This window comes from Schistosoma haematobium, chromosome 1 (genome assembly GCF_000699445.3).
Source record: "Schistosoma haematobium chromosome 1, whole genome shotgun sequence".
Lineage (NCBI taxonomy): Eukaryota > Metazoa > Platyhelminthes > Trematoda > Strigeidida > Schistosomatidae > Schistosoma > Schistosoma haematobium.
The window spans coordinates 50,126,011-50,139,790 of NC_067196.1; the positions used below are offsets into that span (position 1 = coordinate 50,126,011).

At 38.8% G+C, this 13,780-nt stretch overlaps 1 protein-coding gene across 1 annotated transcript; it reads right to left on the bottom strand.

Moving 5' to 3' along the window:
- Window positions 1–11,728: 11,728 nt before the first annotated feature.
- On the bottom strand, window positions 11,729–12,792 carry FAM78A_1 (Protein fam78a; the record flags this gene model as incomplete). Its single annotated transcript, XM_012936499.2, has 1 exon — window positions 11,729–12,792. Exon 1 carries the CDS (start codon window positions 12,608–12,610, stop codon window positions 11,729–11,731), a length of 882 nt encoding a protein of 293 aa, XP_012791953.1. The 5' UTR covers window positions 12,611–12,792.
- Window positions 12,793–13,780: the final 988 nt, after the last annotated feature.

Here is a 13,780-nt window from a genome sequence, read left to right on the forward strand (position 1 = left end):
AGTTTGTTTGTGCACTAACGATGTTAATTTATGTTTTAGAAACAGATAAAGTTTATCTAGCCAAATAGCTTGCTTGTTCTGACTTTGGCCAAACCAAGACTCTGTATTCGACGGTCTAGAGAATAGCTCAGAATTAAACCTGTAGGAAATTGCTCCCTACAGTCCCCCTACGTTGCTGCAGAGGCACTTAGTTGCTTGTCTCAATATCTGACGCTCATCTACAGCAGTCTGTAATCTGGCTTTTAAACAGATTGTTGTTTATGGTGGGCTGGCCAGTTCCGAGCGAGCTCGCCACTGAAGGCTTTTTGTCTGCATAGTGTGTTCCAACATTGAGACCTTGGTCTTTGTGTTCTGTAAGGTGGGTTGGAAATCAAGGCTAACTGACGCCAAGGTGTGTTAAGTTAGACCTTGTGCCATCAACCTTAGTGTAGGGGGTTTCCTTTTGTCATGTCTCGGCCCTTATACAGGTGGCATAGCCTAAATGAAGTGATGCCTTATCCCAGGATTGTACAGTATTTTTGCTATTATTATCTGTCAAACGCTGACCTACTTTCCAATTAAAGTGCCTTCGATACTGGGACTTTGAATACGATCAAGGATTTGTTCTCATGGTTGTCTACCAGCAAAGCCAAGACTGGAAATATTTATTATTTGTCTCCGCTTACTTTCTTGATACCGTTAGTGACTATGAAAAAGTGGCCCTGAATGTAATGTAACGAGTGGCTGAAAAATGCAAAATGCAGAATGCGAAATGAAATGATAGAAAATGATGATGGATTAGATTGAACAGATCTAACGTGGACTACTCTCTCGTCGTATTCTGAAACTTTGCAAGCATCAACTGGTCCAACCCCCAAATTCTACTACGCGGTCTTATTTGGGATGTGTCTTTTTCTTCTAGTGAGTGTAATGCTACACTGAAATTTTATTTCAAACTTAAGTCCTGTCTGAACTTAGTCGCTCTAATTATAACAAAAAATTCATACGTTACTTATTGTGGTTATATTCCTAACAAATTCAAATCTTAACTAAGGAAGTTTTTTTCAACACGATTACCCATTTATTCCCAACATTCAATCAGTAATATTAAAATATTAAAATAAAGGAATTAGAAGCTGAACGACAATTCTCCAGCTTACAAAATAAGTATGAACTTTTAAAAGCTGATCTAAAGAAAAAACATTCCATCCAATCTAATATTTCCTCCCTCTGTAAAAGTCTATAATAAACTCATAAGAGACCTAGCAGAACTATGTCAGCTGCTTAACAACACATTTACACAGAGATTCACTAGATATAGTCATAATGAACGCATAACCTGCAGCTTCAACGCATATATATAGACAGATATAGAATTGACGCAGAGTATTGTGAGAGGTGCCATAAGCTCATTAAAACCTTCTCTCAAAAGTGGTTATGATGGAGTACATGCAAACTTAATTGATTACGTGGGTTCTAACATTTCCGTCCTGCCCAATAGGATTTTTAATCTATCCTTCGATTCTGGCATTTTCACTAAGCGATGGAAAAGTAAGTACATTATCCCTTACCCTAAAAAGGGATCCAGATTGGACGTAGATAACTATCGTCTAATTAAATACGCTTCTATCTCATCTGGAACTACGGATAAAACTGCCACCAAAATAATATTGGCTATCATCTAAATGGGCACTAAATTATTATATTTTGGCAACATGGATTCATTTCCAAAGAGGCAAAATCTTTTTGTTTGCTGCCCACCTTGAAGCGATATAAGCAATCCACTCACGTCCAGGTCTGAATATCAGTCGCATAACACAGAAAGATCTGGATAAACTTCAGTGCATGCTTTCCTATTAGTAATTAAAAACCAGGGTACATCAGTTTTCGTACGCTTAACCCAAGGGTTAGCTCGTACATGAATAATTTAGAATCCAGATCGATAGGTAGCATCTGCTATTAAGAGTGAAATATTATAAATGTCTTATCGTGTGTACGTTCTCCAGTCCTCTCTTTTGTTGAAACTGCCTTGAGCAGCCGAAGTGACGGCGAGAACTTTCATTTGAATCGTATGAGTTGGTTGGCCTGTTTGTGGTCTCTCTGGCTCCTCTAGTATGTGTGAATTTGAGTGTCCTGGATATTTTGGAAGAACACTTTTAATTTGTGAATCACTTTGATTGTCATATAGTGTTTCAGATTCTGCATACAACTAAGATGCTTGCGTTTTTTGTCCTAACTATGGCCAGTGGTAGTGCTTCATGAATTGAAATAAAGTTTTTCATGACGTATGTGTTCTTTCACAACGGTAGCTGGTATGTCAAAGATCATACAGTTGGAAAGAATTCGATTCCCGCAAATATTCATCAAGAAATCATATATACAATAGTATCGTCATTTTACCGTTTTGGTGCTACGGTTTACTACTGGAAAGCTTTAAATAGCCACCTCTGTTGCAAAAACAAAAGTTTCGATGTCCATATAAGACAAAGTGCTTATTATTGACGATTTCTATAAATATCACGACAATATCAAAAAGTCACGAAAACATCTGACGATAACTTATATGACGTGTCCCCATAATCCAGCATTTGAATTCGCAGTGTTAATAAATAGCAAACAGATTATTCATGATTCGGAATGAATAGTCTTTAGAGCTAGATCTTATTTAAGGTGCCACAAGTATTCAGTATTTGACAACGCTTTAGCCAGTAACGCCTTCTAATATAACTCGTACCCACCAAGAGAAATCAAAAGACAGAATCAAGGAGATTGGAAGATATATTTGATGACTATCAATATATCGAGAGTCGTCTGATCTAATCTGGCTAGCGATTGCGGTAGATGTTGAGCACGGCGTTCCCACTCGTGATCTGGTGCGGTTGCATGACCGAGCGCCTTCAGCTGGGTGATTCTATTAAATCTAATGTGGTCAGCATCCAATCTCAAAAACTAACAGAGCTATTTATATTGTGGATTTATTTACCGCTACAGATCACTCCCCCCTAGTGGGGTAGTGATGACGCCAAGACGTGGCCAGTCAGAAGTTTAAACCCAACGAGTTTGTCGTTGGTAAACACTCTTCTGATAGCTTGCTAGGTTTAGCAGCGTCTGGTCGTCTTTCCTAACTACAAGGGACTATGAAGTACAATATAGTAAAAAAGGAATGATGTACAATGAAAATTTTTGATTCCTCGTAAACCTCATCGTTCATTTCATCGTCTTTTCCAGCCGTTCTGGAAAAGAAAAAAAGAATATATAAGTGTATGTCAAAATAAACTCGTACGCGCTTTAAGACACAAAACGGGCGAAAAAACATTGTTCGAAATGTATAGCGCTAATACATCACATTTTTCAGATCAACTCCGTCTTCTCATTGTTCTATCGAAAAAAGGTTAATAACGTGAAAGCTATTTTTACAAAATGTTTTTTCGTTTTGTTTTTTTAAAAAAAGTTTTTATAATATACATATTAGCTAAGTAATAAATATATATAAATGCAGGCATATAAAAATTGATTTTTTAATATTATATTATACCATGGAAAATCGAGATGAAACAAAATGTTAACTAGTGTCTTACGTGCATTAGTCATTTAAATGTTCCGAAAATCTTACCCTTCTTCCAGAACGCGTTGTTTTCAGATACTGTCGAAGTATTATCGTGCGTGTTGGTTGTCGGATGAGTTATTATAAGTGTGGGAGTCGTGTCGTTTGATTGTACCGAAGGAAAATCGACGTAGATAGGATTTACTTCTAAATACGCTGCTTTGAGGCGATCGATGCTGATGCTATCGTTGGTTCTGTTCTTATCGATTATATAGTACCTAGGTTTGCGTTGAAAAACTTTGAAAGGTCCTTCGTATGCTGATTTGAAGGGCTGTCAATGCGAGTCTCGACGTACGAAGACATGTGTTCTATATCGTATGTCAGGTTGAACGAAAACTTCAGTTGATTGAGGTCGAGTGGAGACAGGTTTAACTGAACGCATTGCGTTTGTAAGGCTGTTCGTGTAGGAGGTTAGATCCATGTTCATTGAAGAGGATGAAGGATCCACGAATTCTCCTGGAAGTCGAAGTGTCGTTCCATAAACGAGTTGAGCCGCAGTGTATCCATTGTCAGCTTTCACTGCATTGCGAATACCCAGTAAGACAAGTGGAAGAGCGTCGGTCCACTGTGAAACGTTTGCAGCTGATAGTGAAGCTTTCAGTTGTCGGTGAAAACGTTCTACCAACCCGTTTGCTTGTGGATGGTAGGCGGTCGTTCGGAATCGAGTGATTCCTAAAAGTGTGGTCAGACGACGGAAAAGATCAGATTCAAACTGACGTCCGCGATCTGTAGTGATGGTTGAAGGGCAGCCGAAGTTTGCTACCCATCGTTCGACGAATGTGCGGGCCACTGTTTCAGCAGTGATGTCCTTGATAGGCACTGCTTCTGGCCATCGAGTGAAACGGTCTACGCAGGTTAAGAGATAAGAGTATCCATTTGAATCTGGTAAAGGTCCTACCAAATCCAGATGAACATGGTCGAAACGAGCATCGGGAGTTTTAAATGAGCCTAAAGGACATTTATTGTGTCTGATAACCTCAGATTTCTGACAGCTTATACAGAAGCGTGCCCACTCCCTCACGTCTTTATTCATACCAGGCCAGGAAGATCAGTATCTTCTTTTTGAAGCTGAGCGCGTTTCAGAAGGTCGATACCTTGGAAAATGTTCAAGGAATTTATTTGAGACAAGGCGTCTGCGACTACATCGTTTGCTCCAGAAATGTGTTGGATGTCTGAAGTAAACTACGAAATGTAGTCCAGTTGTCGGGACCCACGAGGTGAGTACTTGTCTGAAGAGGAGCCTAACGAGAAAGTAAGAGGTTTATGGCCAGTAAAAAGGGTGAATTCATGGCCTTATATATAGTGTTGAAAATGCCGTGCAGCATAATACATGGCTAGGAGTTCTTTACCGAATGTGCTGTGCCTCGATTCGGTGTCTAGCAACCGTCTAGAGAAAAATGCCAAAGGTTTCCAGGAGTTGTTAACCCATTGTTGTAAGACTCCTCCGATTGCTGAGTCGGATGCGTTTACTGAGATACTAATGGGTGCTTGAGTGTCCTGATGTGCAAGCATTGTTGCTTTAGCAATGAGTTCCTTAATTGTGGAGAATGCTTTTCGTGCGTTGTCGTCCAAATTAATGGATTTCGCATTTCCACGAAGTTGGTCGGTTAGTGGTTTCATGAGTAAAGCGCATTTAGGTACGAATCGTCTATAGAAACTTACAAGGCCGTTAAACGTTCGAAGTTGCTTGATCGTAGTCGTTCTGGGTAATCTAGAATTGCCGCCACTTTGGTCCTAAGGGGTCGAATGCCTTGAGCACCTATAGTGCGTCCTAGAGAGTCTAGTGAGTCGGTCCGATTTGGCATTTCTGAATGTTTACAGTAATGCCATGTTTTTGTAGTCATTCGGGAACAAGATCCAGATGCTAGAGATGTGTTTCTCTGTCCGAACTTGCTATTAGGCAGTCATCGACATACGCATGTACGAAGTTGAAAACCCGAAAACCGTCGTCTATGAACCTTTGGAAAGTTTGTGCAGCGTTTCTTAGACGGAAAGGCATTCGCGAAAATTCGTAGATTCTGAAGGGAGTTATGATAGCTGTTTTCGGTATATCGTCTGTAGCCATATGGATTTGGTTATACGCTTTAACCAAGCCGATTTTCGAAAAGACAGTTTTACCTTTCAAGGTAGCTTTCAAATCGTGAATGTGAGGCAACGGGTAACGATCGGGAATGGTTTTTGCATTCAATCGCCGATAGTCGCCAGTTGGACGCCAATCGTTGCAGTCCTTTTTAGTTACCATGTGCAACGGAGACGCATATGGGCTATTTGACAGTCGTATGATTCCTAAGTCTATCATGTGGTCGAATTCGTTTTTCGTCAACCTTGACTTTTGGGCGGCCAGTCAGCGTGCTTAAGAGAATACAGGTGGTCCTGTAGTCGTGATATGATGTGTAACGTTGCTGGTTACACACGGTAATCTCGGTTGCCCTTGGTATATCCAAGGATACATATCGAGTAGTAGTTGATAAACTGGGTCTATCGTATGCCTAATGGTGACTGGGGATAATCTGCAACCAGTAAAAGAAGTTACGCAAACGGATAAATTAGTGTCTCCGTCTACTAGCCTCCGTTTGTGAGTATCGATGACTAGGTTATGGCGTTGTACAAGGTCCATACCAATGATTAGCATAGAAACATCTGCAACAACGAAGGTCCAGTGAATGGGTTTGCGTAAGCTCATGTTAAGGTAAACGTACCTTTTGTCATACGTAGCGATAGGTAGGTAGGTAGCAAACTCTCGTTGTCACATCTGTGACGTATAACAGACGGCTATGTTCGCCGGCTACGGTTGCCATTAATGCGTGGCGGCTTGGAAGTTTCCCGAATTGTTTTTCGAGCCAGTCGATTTTGATTTGGGAAAATTGCAGGGTTTTATGCATTTTCTGGAAGACTTTCCATACTGGTTATGATACCAGCACCAGTCGGGGTTATCCATCTCTCGTGGTTTAGAGACAGATCGCTTACGTGAAGTGCTTCTACGTGGGTTGTGTGGCCGTTTATAGTCGTTACGAAAATTAAGATAATGCGTAAGTGTATGACTTAACTCTGCAATGCCATTCTGGGTTGTTTGAAGCTTTTCTTTGACTGAAGATTTCGTGATTTCTAAGGTGCGGTCGGCCGATGTAGCCAGCTCGTCTAAGGCGTTGTTCTGAAACGAGACCAGAACCGCTTGCACCTGTTGGGGAAGTTTAGACCTTCGTCGAAAGTTCTTGGGCCTATAACCTCTCTCATCCTTTGCAACATGTCCGTCGCAGAACCGTGTTGCAGGTCTACGTTATTAAAGAGTTGATCTAACCTTTGTCGATCGGTTAGGTCTCCTCGTTTAAGAATCGAACGTTTTAAGGTTTCGTAAGGTTCAGAAACATCACTAGTAAAATACTAGGTGTTACGTACCCGTTGAATTCGCGCGGTAGTGCCTTGACTACTGTGAGGAATTGTGCACGTGTGTCGATCACGCCGTGCTCGGAAAAGCCGGCTTCTGCGTAGCAGAACCAGGCTTCGATGTTGTCTTGTCAGAAGGGCATCAGTTGAAACGAGGGCTGGGTGGTGATTGATCACCACCCAGTGATCAATCAATTGTGATTACATCTCAGTCCTACAGGAGGTTAGTCACGGCTCGGATAGCTCAGTGGTAACGTCTCTGACTGTGAGGCTGAGTGACACGAGATCGAATCCGCCAGGGAGCACCAGTTCCCTCAAGATTACAGGTACACCTTGCTGACGAGTGCCAAGTAGCACGAAACCCGGGTCCAGGGTTTCCTGTTGACTACCTCCAACCACCATCTAATTGCGGTAGATGTTGAGCACGGCGTTCCCACTCGTGATCTGGTGCGGATGCATGACCGAGCGCCTTCAGCTGGGTGATTCTATTAAATCTAATGTGGTCAGCATCCAATCTCAAAAACTAACAGAGCTATTTATATTGTGGATTTATTTACCGCTACAGGTACTTCAGTATGAATTTTCAGTCTCGTTCCATACTGTCAACATCCATTTTTACACCCAATTTTTTCATTGTTAATAAAGTTCACATGTGGTCAGTTTTTCAGCTGATCATTAGTACTCTATCCGACAAAACTTCTTTCATTAAGGATGATTATTATTGCATCCCTGTATTATTTAGTTCATTGCCTATATTTTAAGATCAAATAAAAATATAAAATTCTTGGCAGAATGACATTTACTATACATTGCTCTTTTTGATATGTCAGGGGCAAGCCACATTGAAACAGTGACATCGAACTATTTTTTAGTATTTCCTAGACTATTAAGCTGGAAGTAGAACAATATGGTTGACATTTCTTACACTCTACGGTGGACAGTTTGGTAGTGAAACTTCCACTATCCTTCCAAAACGCACCAGTAAAAATTTCAGAACGCAGCAGACGTCTAGAATCACTTTGCAGAAAGCTGACCCTTTACTCCATTAGCTTGGGATGTGAATAGGGGGGATTAATAATCACATTTTTGTTGTTTACATTTTTCCAAAATCTGATCATTTAGTAAACTATCTTTTTTCATTCTCTAACCGGTTAAATTTACCTAAATATTGTAGAATCCAAACTACAGTTTGGATAGAAGAATAGCCGACCGGGGACTTTAGACACGCGCCCTTTTCCGTCGAAATCAAAACAAGTAATCGGGTAAATAGCGGTTCTATAATTCATCATAAATTTAAATGTAAATCGTTACCTAAACAAATATTACCACCCGGCTATTCAACCAATAATTGTTCAATCAATCAAATCTAAATTACAATAAATAAAGAAGTTGATAGAAGATGAGGGAAAATTACCAGTCACAACAAATGAACGTTATTCTATCCTGACTGGATAGAACACACACAAAAGGAGGAGCAAATCAATATGGCTACCGCCAAGAACAAGTGTCAAGTAAAACAACACAGATGCAGTTCAGGAAGAAACATAAGCTTAGTGAATGCGTAAGAAAAACAAAAACTATAATAAAAAATACAAGTATTAACAATTCAAATGTAATCAAAATACAACAATGTACAACTAAGGGGATCAATAGGAACAAAGTACAAGTATATACATGGAGGGATTTTCACCAACACACAAAACCTTCAAAATGGATCTTACACCGGCCCCCAAAATCCCTCCATACCACACAAGCTACCTTGATACCAGGGAAAGTCTTCAACAGAGTGTTGCTGAACCGGATGAAGGATGCAGTAGACGCCCAACTTCGAGATCAACAAGCTGGATTCCGTAAGGATCGGTCGTGCACAGACCAAATTGCAACACTACGCATCATCGTCGAACAATCAGTTGAGTGGAACTCGTCACTATACATCAACTTCATTGATTATGAAAAGGCATTCGACAGTGTAGATAGGAGGACGTTATGGAAACTTCTTCGACACTACGGAGTTCCTGAGAAGATTGTCAATATTATCCGGAACTCATATGACGGACTACAGTGCAAAGTAGTGCATGGAGGACAGCTGACAGATGCATTCCAAATAAGGACCGGAGTCAGACAAGGCTGTTTACTCTCTCCCTTCCTCTTTCTTCTGGTGGTCGACTGGATTATGAGGACCTCAACATCTGAAGGAAAACACGGAATACAATGGACAGCTCAAAATCAATTAGACGATTTGGACTTCGCAGATGACCTAGCCCTCCTATCACGTACACACGAACAGATGCAGATGAAGACAGCCAGTGTAGCAGCAGTCTCTGCATCAGTAGGCCTCAGCATACACAAAGGGAAAACTAAGGTCCTCAAATTCAAAGCGGAGAACAGCAATCCAATCGCTCTTGATGGCGAAACTCTGGAAGAGGTAGAGTCCTTCACATACCTGGAAAGCATCATCGATGAACAAGGAGGATCCGATACAGACGTAAAGGCGAGGATCGGCAAAGCAAGGGTCGCATTCCTACAATTGAAGAACATATGGAACTCAAAACAACTTTCAACCAATATCAAAGTGAGAATCTTCAATACCAACGTCAAGACAGTCAGTTCTACTGTATGGAGCTGAAACTTGGAGAACTACAACAACCATCATCAAGAAAGTACAAGTATTTATAAATGGTTGTCTACGCAAGATACTCAACATCCATTGGCCGGATACCATCAGCAACAGCCTTCTGTGGGAGAGAACAAACCAACTTCCAGCTGAAGAAGAAATTAGGAAAAGACGATGGAAATGGATAGGACATACATTACACAAATCGTCAAACTGCATCACGAGGCAAGCCCTAACTTGGAATCCTGAAGGGAAGCGAAAAAGAGGAAGGCCAAAGAAAACATTTCGTCGGATAATAGAAGCAGATATGAAAAGGATGAATTACAACTGGACGGAGCTAGAAAGGATTGCCCAGGACAGGGTTGGATGGGGAATGCTGGTGAGCGGCCTATGCTCCTTCACGAGGAGTAACAGGCGTAAGTAAGTAGTAAGTATATATACGCTTTCCACCCTATCACCCTAAATCAAATGGACAGGCAGAGTGCTTCGTGGACACATTCAAAAGAGCACTACTGAAAGGAGAACGAGAGGGGATAAGTCAAGTAATTCCTAACAGTGTATAGAACTACTCCTAACCATGTTGTCCAAGATGGAAAGTCCCCTGCCGGAGCGATGTTTGAGAGACGCATCCGAACTATATTTGAAGCCATGTTGCCACCAAAACCAATGGTTGAACGCAGAAGAAATCAGAATATTCAGAGTTTTGACGTCGGAGATAAAGTGGTCATCAAGTCATATATCCGGAAAAATCGTAGGGAGCGGGAAGTCATTGAAAAAAGAATAGGAAATGTTTATACAAAGTGCGTGGGACTTTCGGAACGTGGATTAGATAGATCAATCAAATAAACAGAGAGAAAAGGACGCTGAACACTATAAATATTCGAGTGAGCCTTCGGTCAAACAATTACAGATACTCCAATATCAGGAACCCCAGCAGACACACATAGAAGCTGGATACCAAGAAAGTCCGAGCACCTCAAAAGACCAGTTATCAAGCTGCAAGTAGACCCGAAGAAAATGTCTTACTTTTTAAAGGGGGGATGTGTTGTGGAAATCCATAAAACTCCTCAAAAAAGCCAACAAGGGCTCTGAAAACGCTTAAAAGCATCTTATCCGATCAGAATTCACTAGAAGTTTTGCCAGAATCACCTAGAAAGTGAAAGGTCACATGTCGAGTTTCTGATTGGATGATGCTGATATGTTCAATAGCATTCCAGAATTTTCCGAAAACCCAAGGCCATCTCAAATATTATAAAAACCCTAGATTTTTTGTACATGAATGAACCTTTAGAGTAAACGGTTTCACCCCATATTTCGCACCTTTTCTCTCATATTCAAGTTGTCGTGTAGATCTAGCCTAGGCATTAGTAGAACCGAATCTAGAGTTCAATTAGAAGACTTATCACTTACTACAGTTCTTTATTATCTGTGTCGATTTTGTCCCATAATTTAAAACTTCTATACGTAAGTTTTATTAACAGTACATTATTCACATGCACTGATCTGAGGATATAATACCGCCGAAATCCTTCTCATGAGTTACAAACATTCTCTAAAATCTCAAAAAATCATTTGCATTTTAACATGAAGGCGATTGTTTCCGAGTGCATCAAACAGTTTCTCGTCTATAATTGCAGTTCAGATCTCAATAATTTTGTACAATTTCGCATGACACAGATCGTCCTCGACTGGGTGAAAATACCAAAAATTACACTTCAGTATGAATATATATATGTAAATATATATAAAAAAATTAAATGTACATAGACACATTTATAAACTACATAAAAATAAAATATACTAGGTGTATATTAACTCAATGATAAGTATATGTATATGATATTACTATCGACGTGCTTCATAGATTATACGAGAAGATAAAGGTTTTATAAATTTGTTTATGGCATAACAACTTTAGATAAATTAGAAGGTTGTCTTTCTGGTTTGAATTGCGTTTAGCAATTTAAACAATAAATTGAGTTTTTATTGTTGTAAAAAATATATCATTAGATTCTTCTATTTTAATTAGAAACTGGTCCTATAGATAATGGTAAACATTTCTAATCATTTAGACACTATAATATAAGCACGGAAAATAGTAATTTTCATCTATTTGCTTGAGAAAATATGATTCCATAAAATTCGGCTCAAGTTATATCACCAACAATCTCAAAAACTTCATTTGGTTTGCAAACTCTAGCATTTGGACCTAACATATCATGTACCCATTCTTCCCACGGAACGATAATTTGTTTAGGAGGCACGAGTATACGTGCTGTTGTGTGTGGGTCTTTAGGATACCAAATTAATGATTGGGCAGCATTACAGTGGGGTGGATGTGCTGCAGAGATGGGTAGTCTGTAAGGTTTATCCGAATTTGTTAAAATAACCCCATTATGTTGGATATCATAAATTTTGCGTATACGACTACCCAGAGGCATAAATGGATCAACTTTTATACGTAAGTCATATTCCCAACGTATTTTTTCCAATACAGTAATCTCATCTTTACATGAAAACGTTTTTCCATATTTGATAGCTACTAACCAAATTAGAAATTTTTGTTGTCTAATAATTTCAGTTAGTCGTACGCCACCAGAAAAAGGTAATTCCCAGACAACAGAAGGATGAAAATAATCTTTCACATGTAAATTTAGAGTTGATTTTTTTAAGGGACCTTTTTTAATATTATATAAACTTTGATGAACACTATAAAATGGATATTGCAGCCCATCGCTATCATTGATTAATTGTCTCAGACCACTTTTTAATGGATGAAATTCCCAAAGTGATTGACCAATTCCTTCATAATCATTAGCTAAATACATATAATCACAAGCTTGAACAAGACCAACTGTCCAATCGTGATCAGATATACATGTAGGAATATCTATTTCAACTTTACAATAAAATGTTTGAGTTTTATAATAAAGCATCGAGTCCGTTTCTTCGATTTCTGTGCTTGTTGTATCGTCATAATAAGCTCGAATCCTTTTGACATAAAATTTATCTATAGTCAATTTGTTCATCTAATAGCTAGAATATGGATTCATTTTTCTTTTTAATGTTAATTTGTAGAAAGTTAATAAAAATTAATATCCAAGTTCTAAATAGATACCATATATTGAAAAATTGTTTTTTTAAATTGGTTCAGAAAACAGACATTCAAAAAGTGGTTAAAACGTAACGGAGATTTCAACAAGCTCAATTTTAAGATACTATTCTCTGGTCATTGAAGGTCAGCCTGATAATTTTAAAATAATTGAAAATCGATTACGCAACGTTCATCAACAAAATTAATGTAGAGAATATGTGAAAATTAAGATGGTGTAAACTGATGGAGTTTTTTTTATATAAAAGTTCCAGTTGAGGTGTACTATAAGTTAGAATAATAAAACATTCTCGATCATACTTCGTATCATATGACCGTTACTGAAACTGAATAAATGTAGAATCAACGAGTTACTACACAAAATGTCCTGCATAAAAACTGTTTTCTCTGAAACTATGGAATATGGTTAACTGTAGTTGTAAAAGCTTGTAATTTATTGACAATCTATTAGTTATTTGCCGGACTAATTATCTAATGGAAAATAACCTCCGTAAATAGACAATGTCTGGGTATAATTTAAGTTATTTATCATATAAGTGGAGCACAAAGTACTAGGAGAACAATCAAACAAAGTAAGTACTCAATTAATGTCACTTTCTTTATACATGAGCAGAAGTTTGTCAACTATACATGCACTAATACAGATATAGTCTTGACTGGAAATAAAAGAGAATATTAGAAAAACATACGACCCAACTGATCACATGTTAAAACATAATGCAAGCTGAAAAATAGGAGTCTAGAAGTTCATATCAGTTCTTAAATGATGACAGTTGCAGAAGACAAATGTGTGCATCACTCCAAGTTGCCAAACCATATCAACCTATCAAGTTGAAATTACCACGACAAATCCCAGAATAGTAAAAATAATAACTGTATCAGTGATAGTAGAAAAGATTAGGGAAGACATAAGAGCAATTATCCAACCAACCAAGATATTTAATCGAATGAGTTCACATTAGCTACGATATATTATCAAATATAAAGCAAAATAGTATGCGTTGGGTACGACAAAATTGAATAATAACCTAAATTCACCACAATTTGAAGCTGAATACATAATTTGTAGAGGAATGTACGCACAACT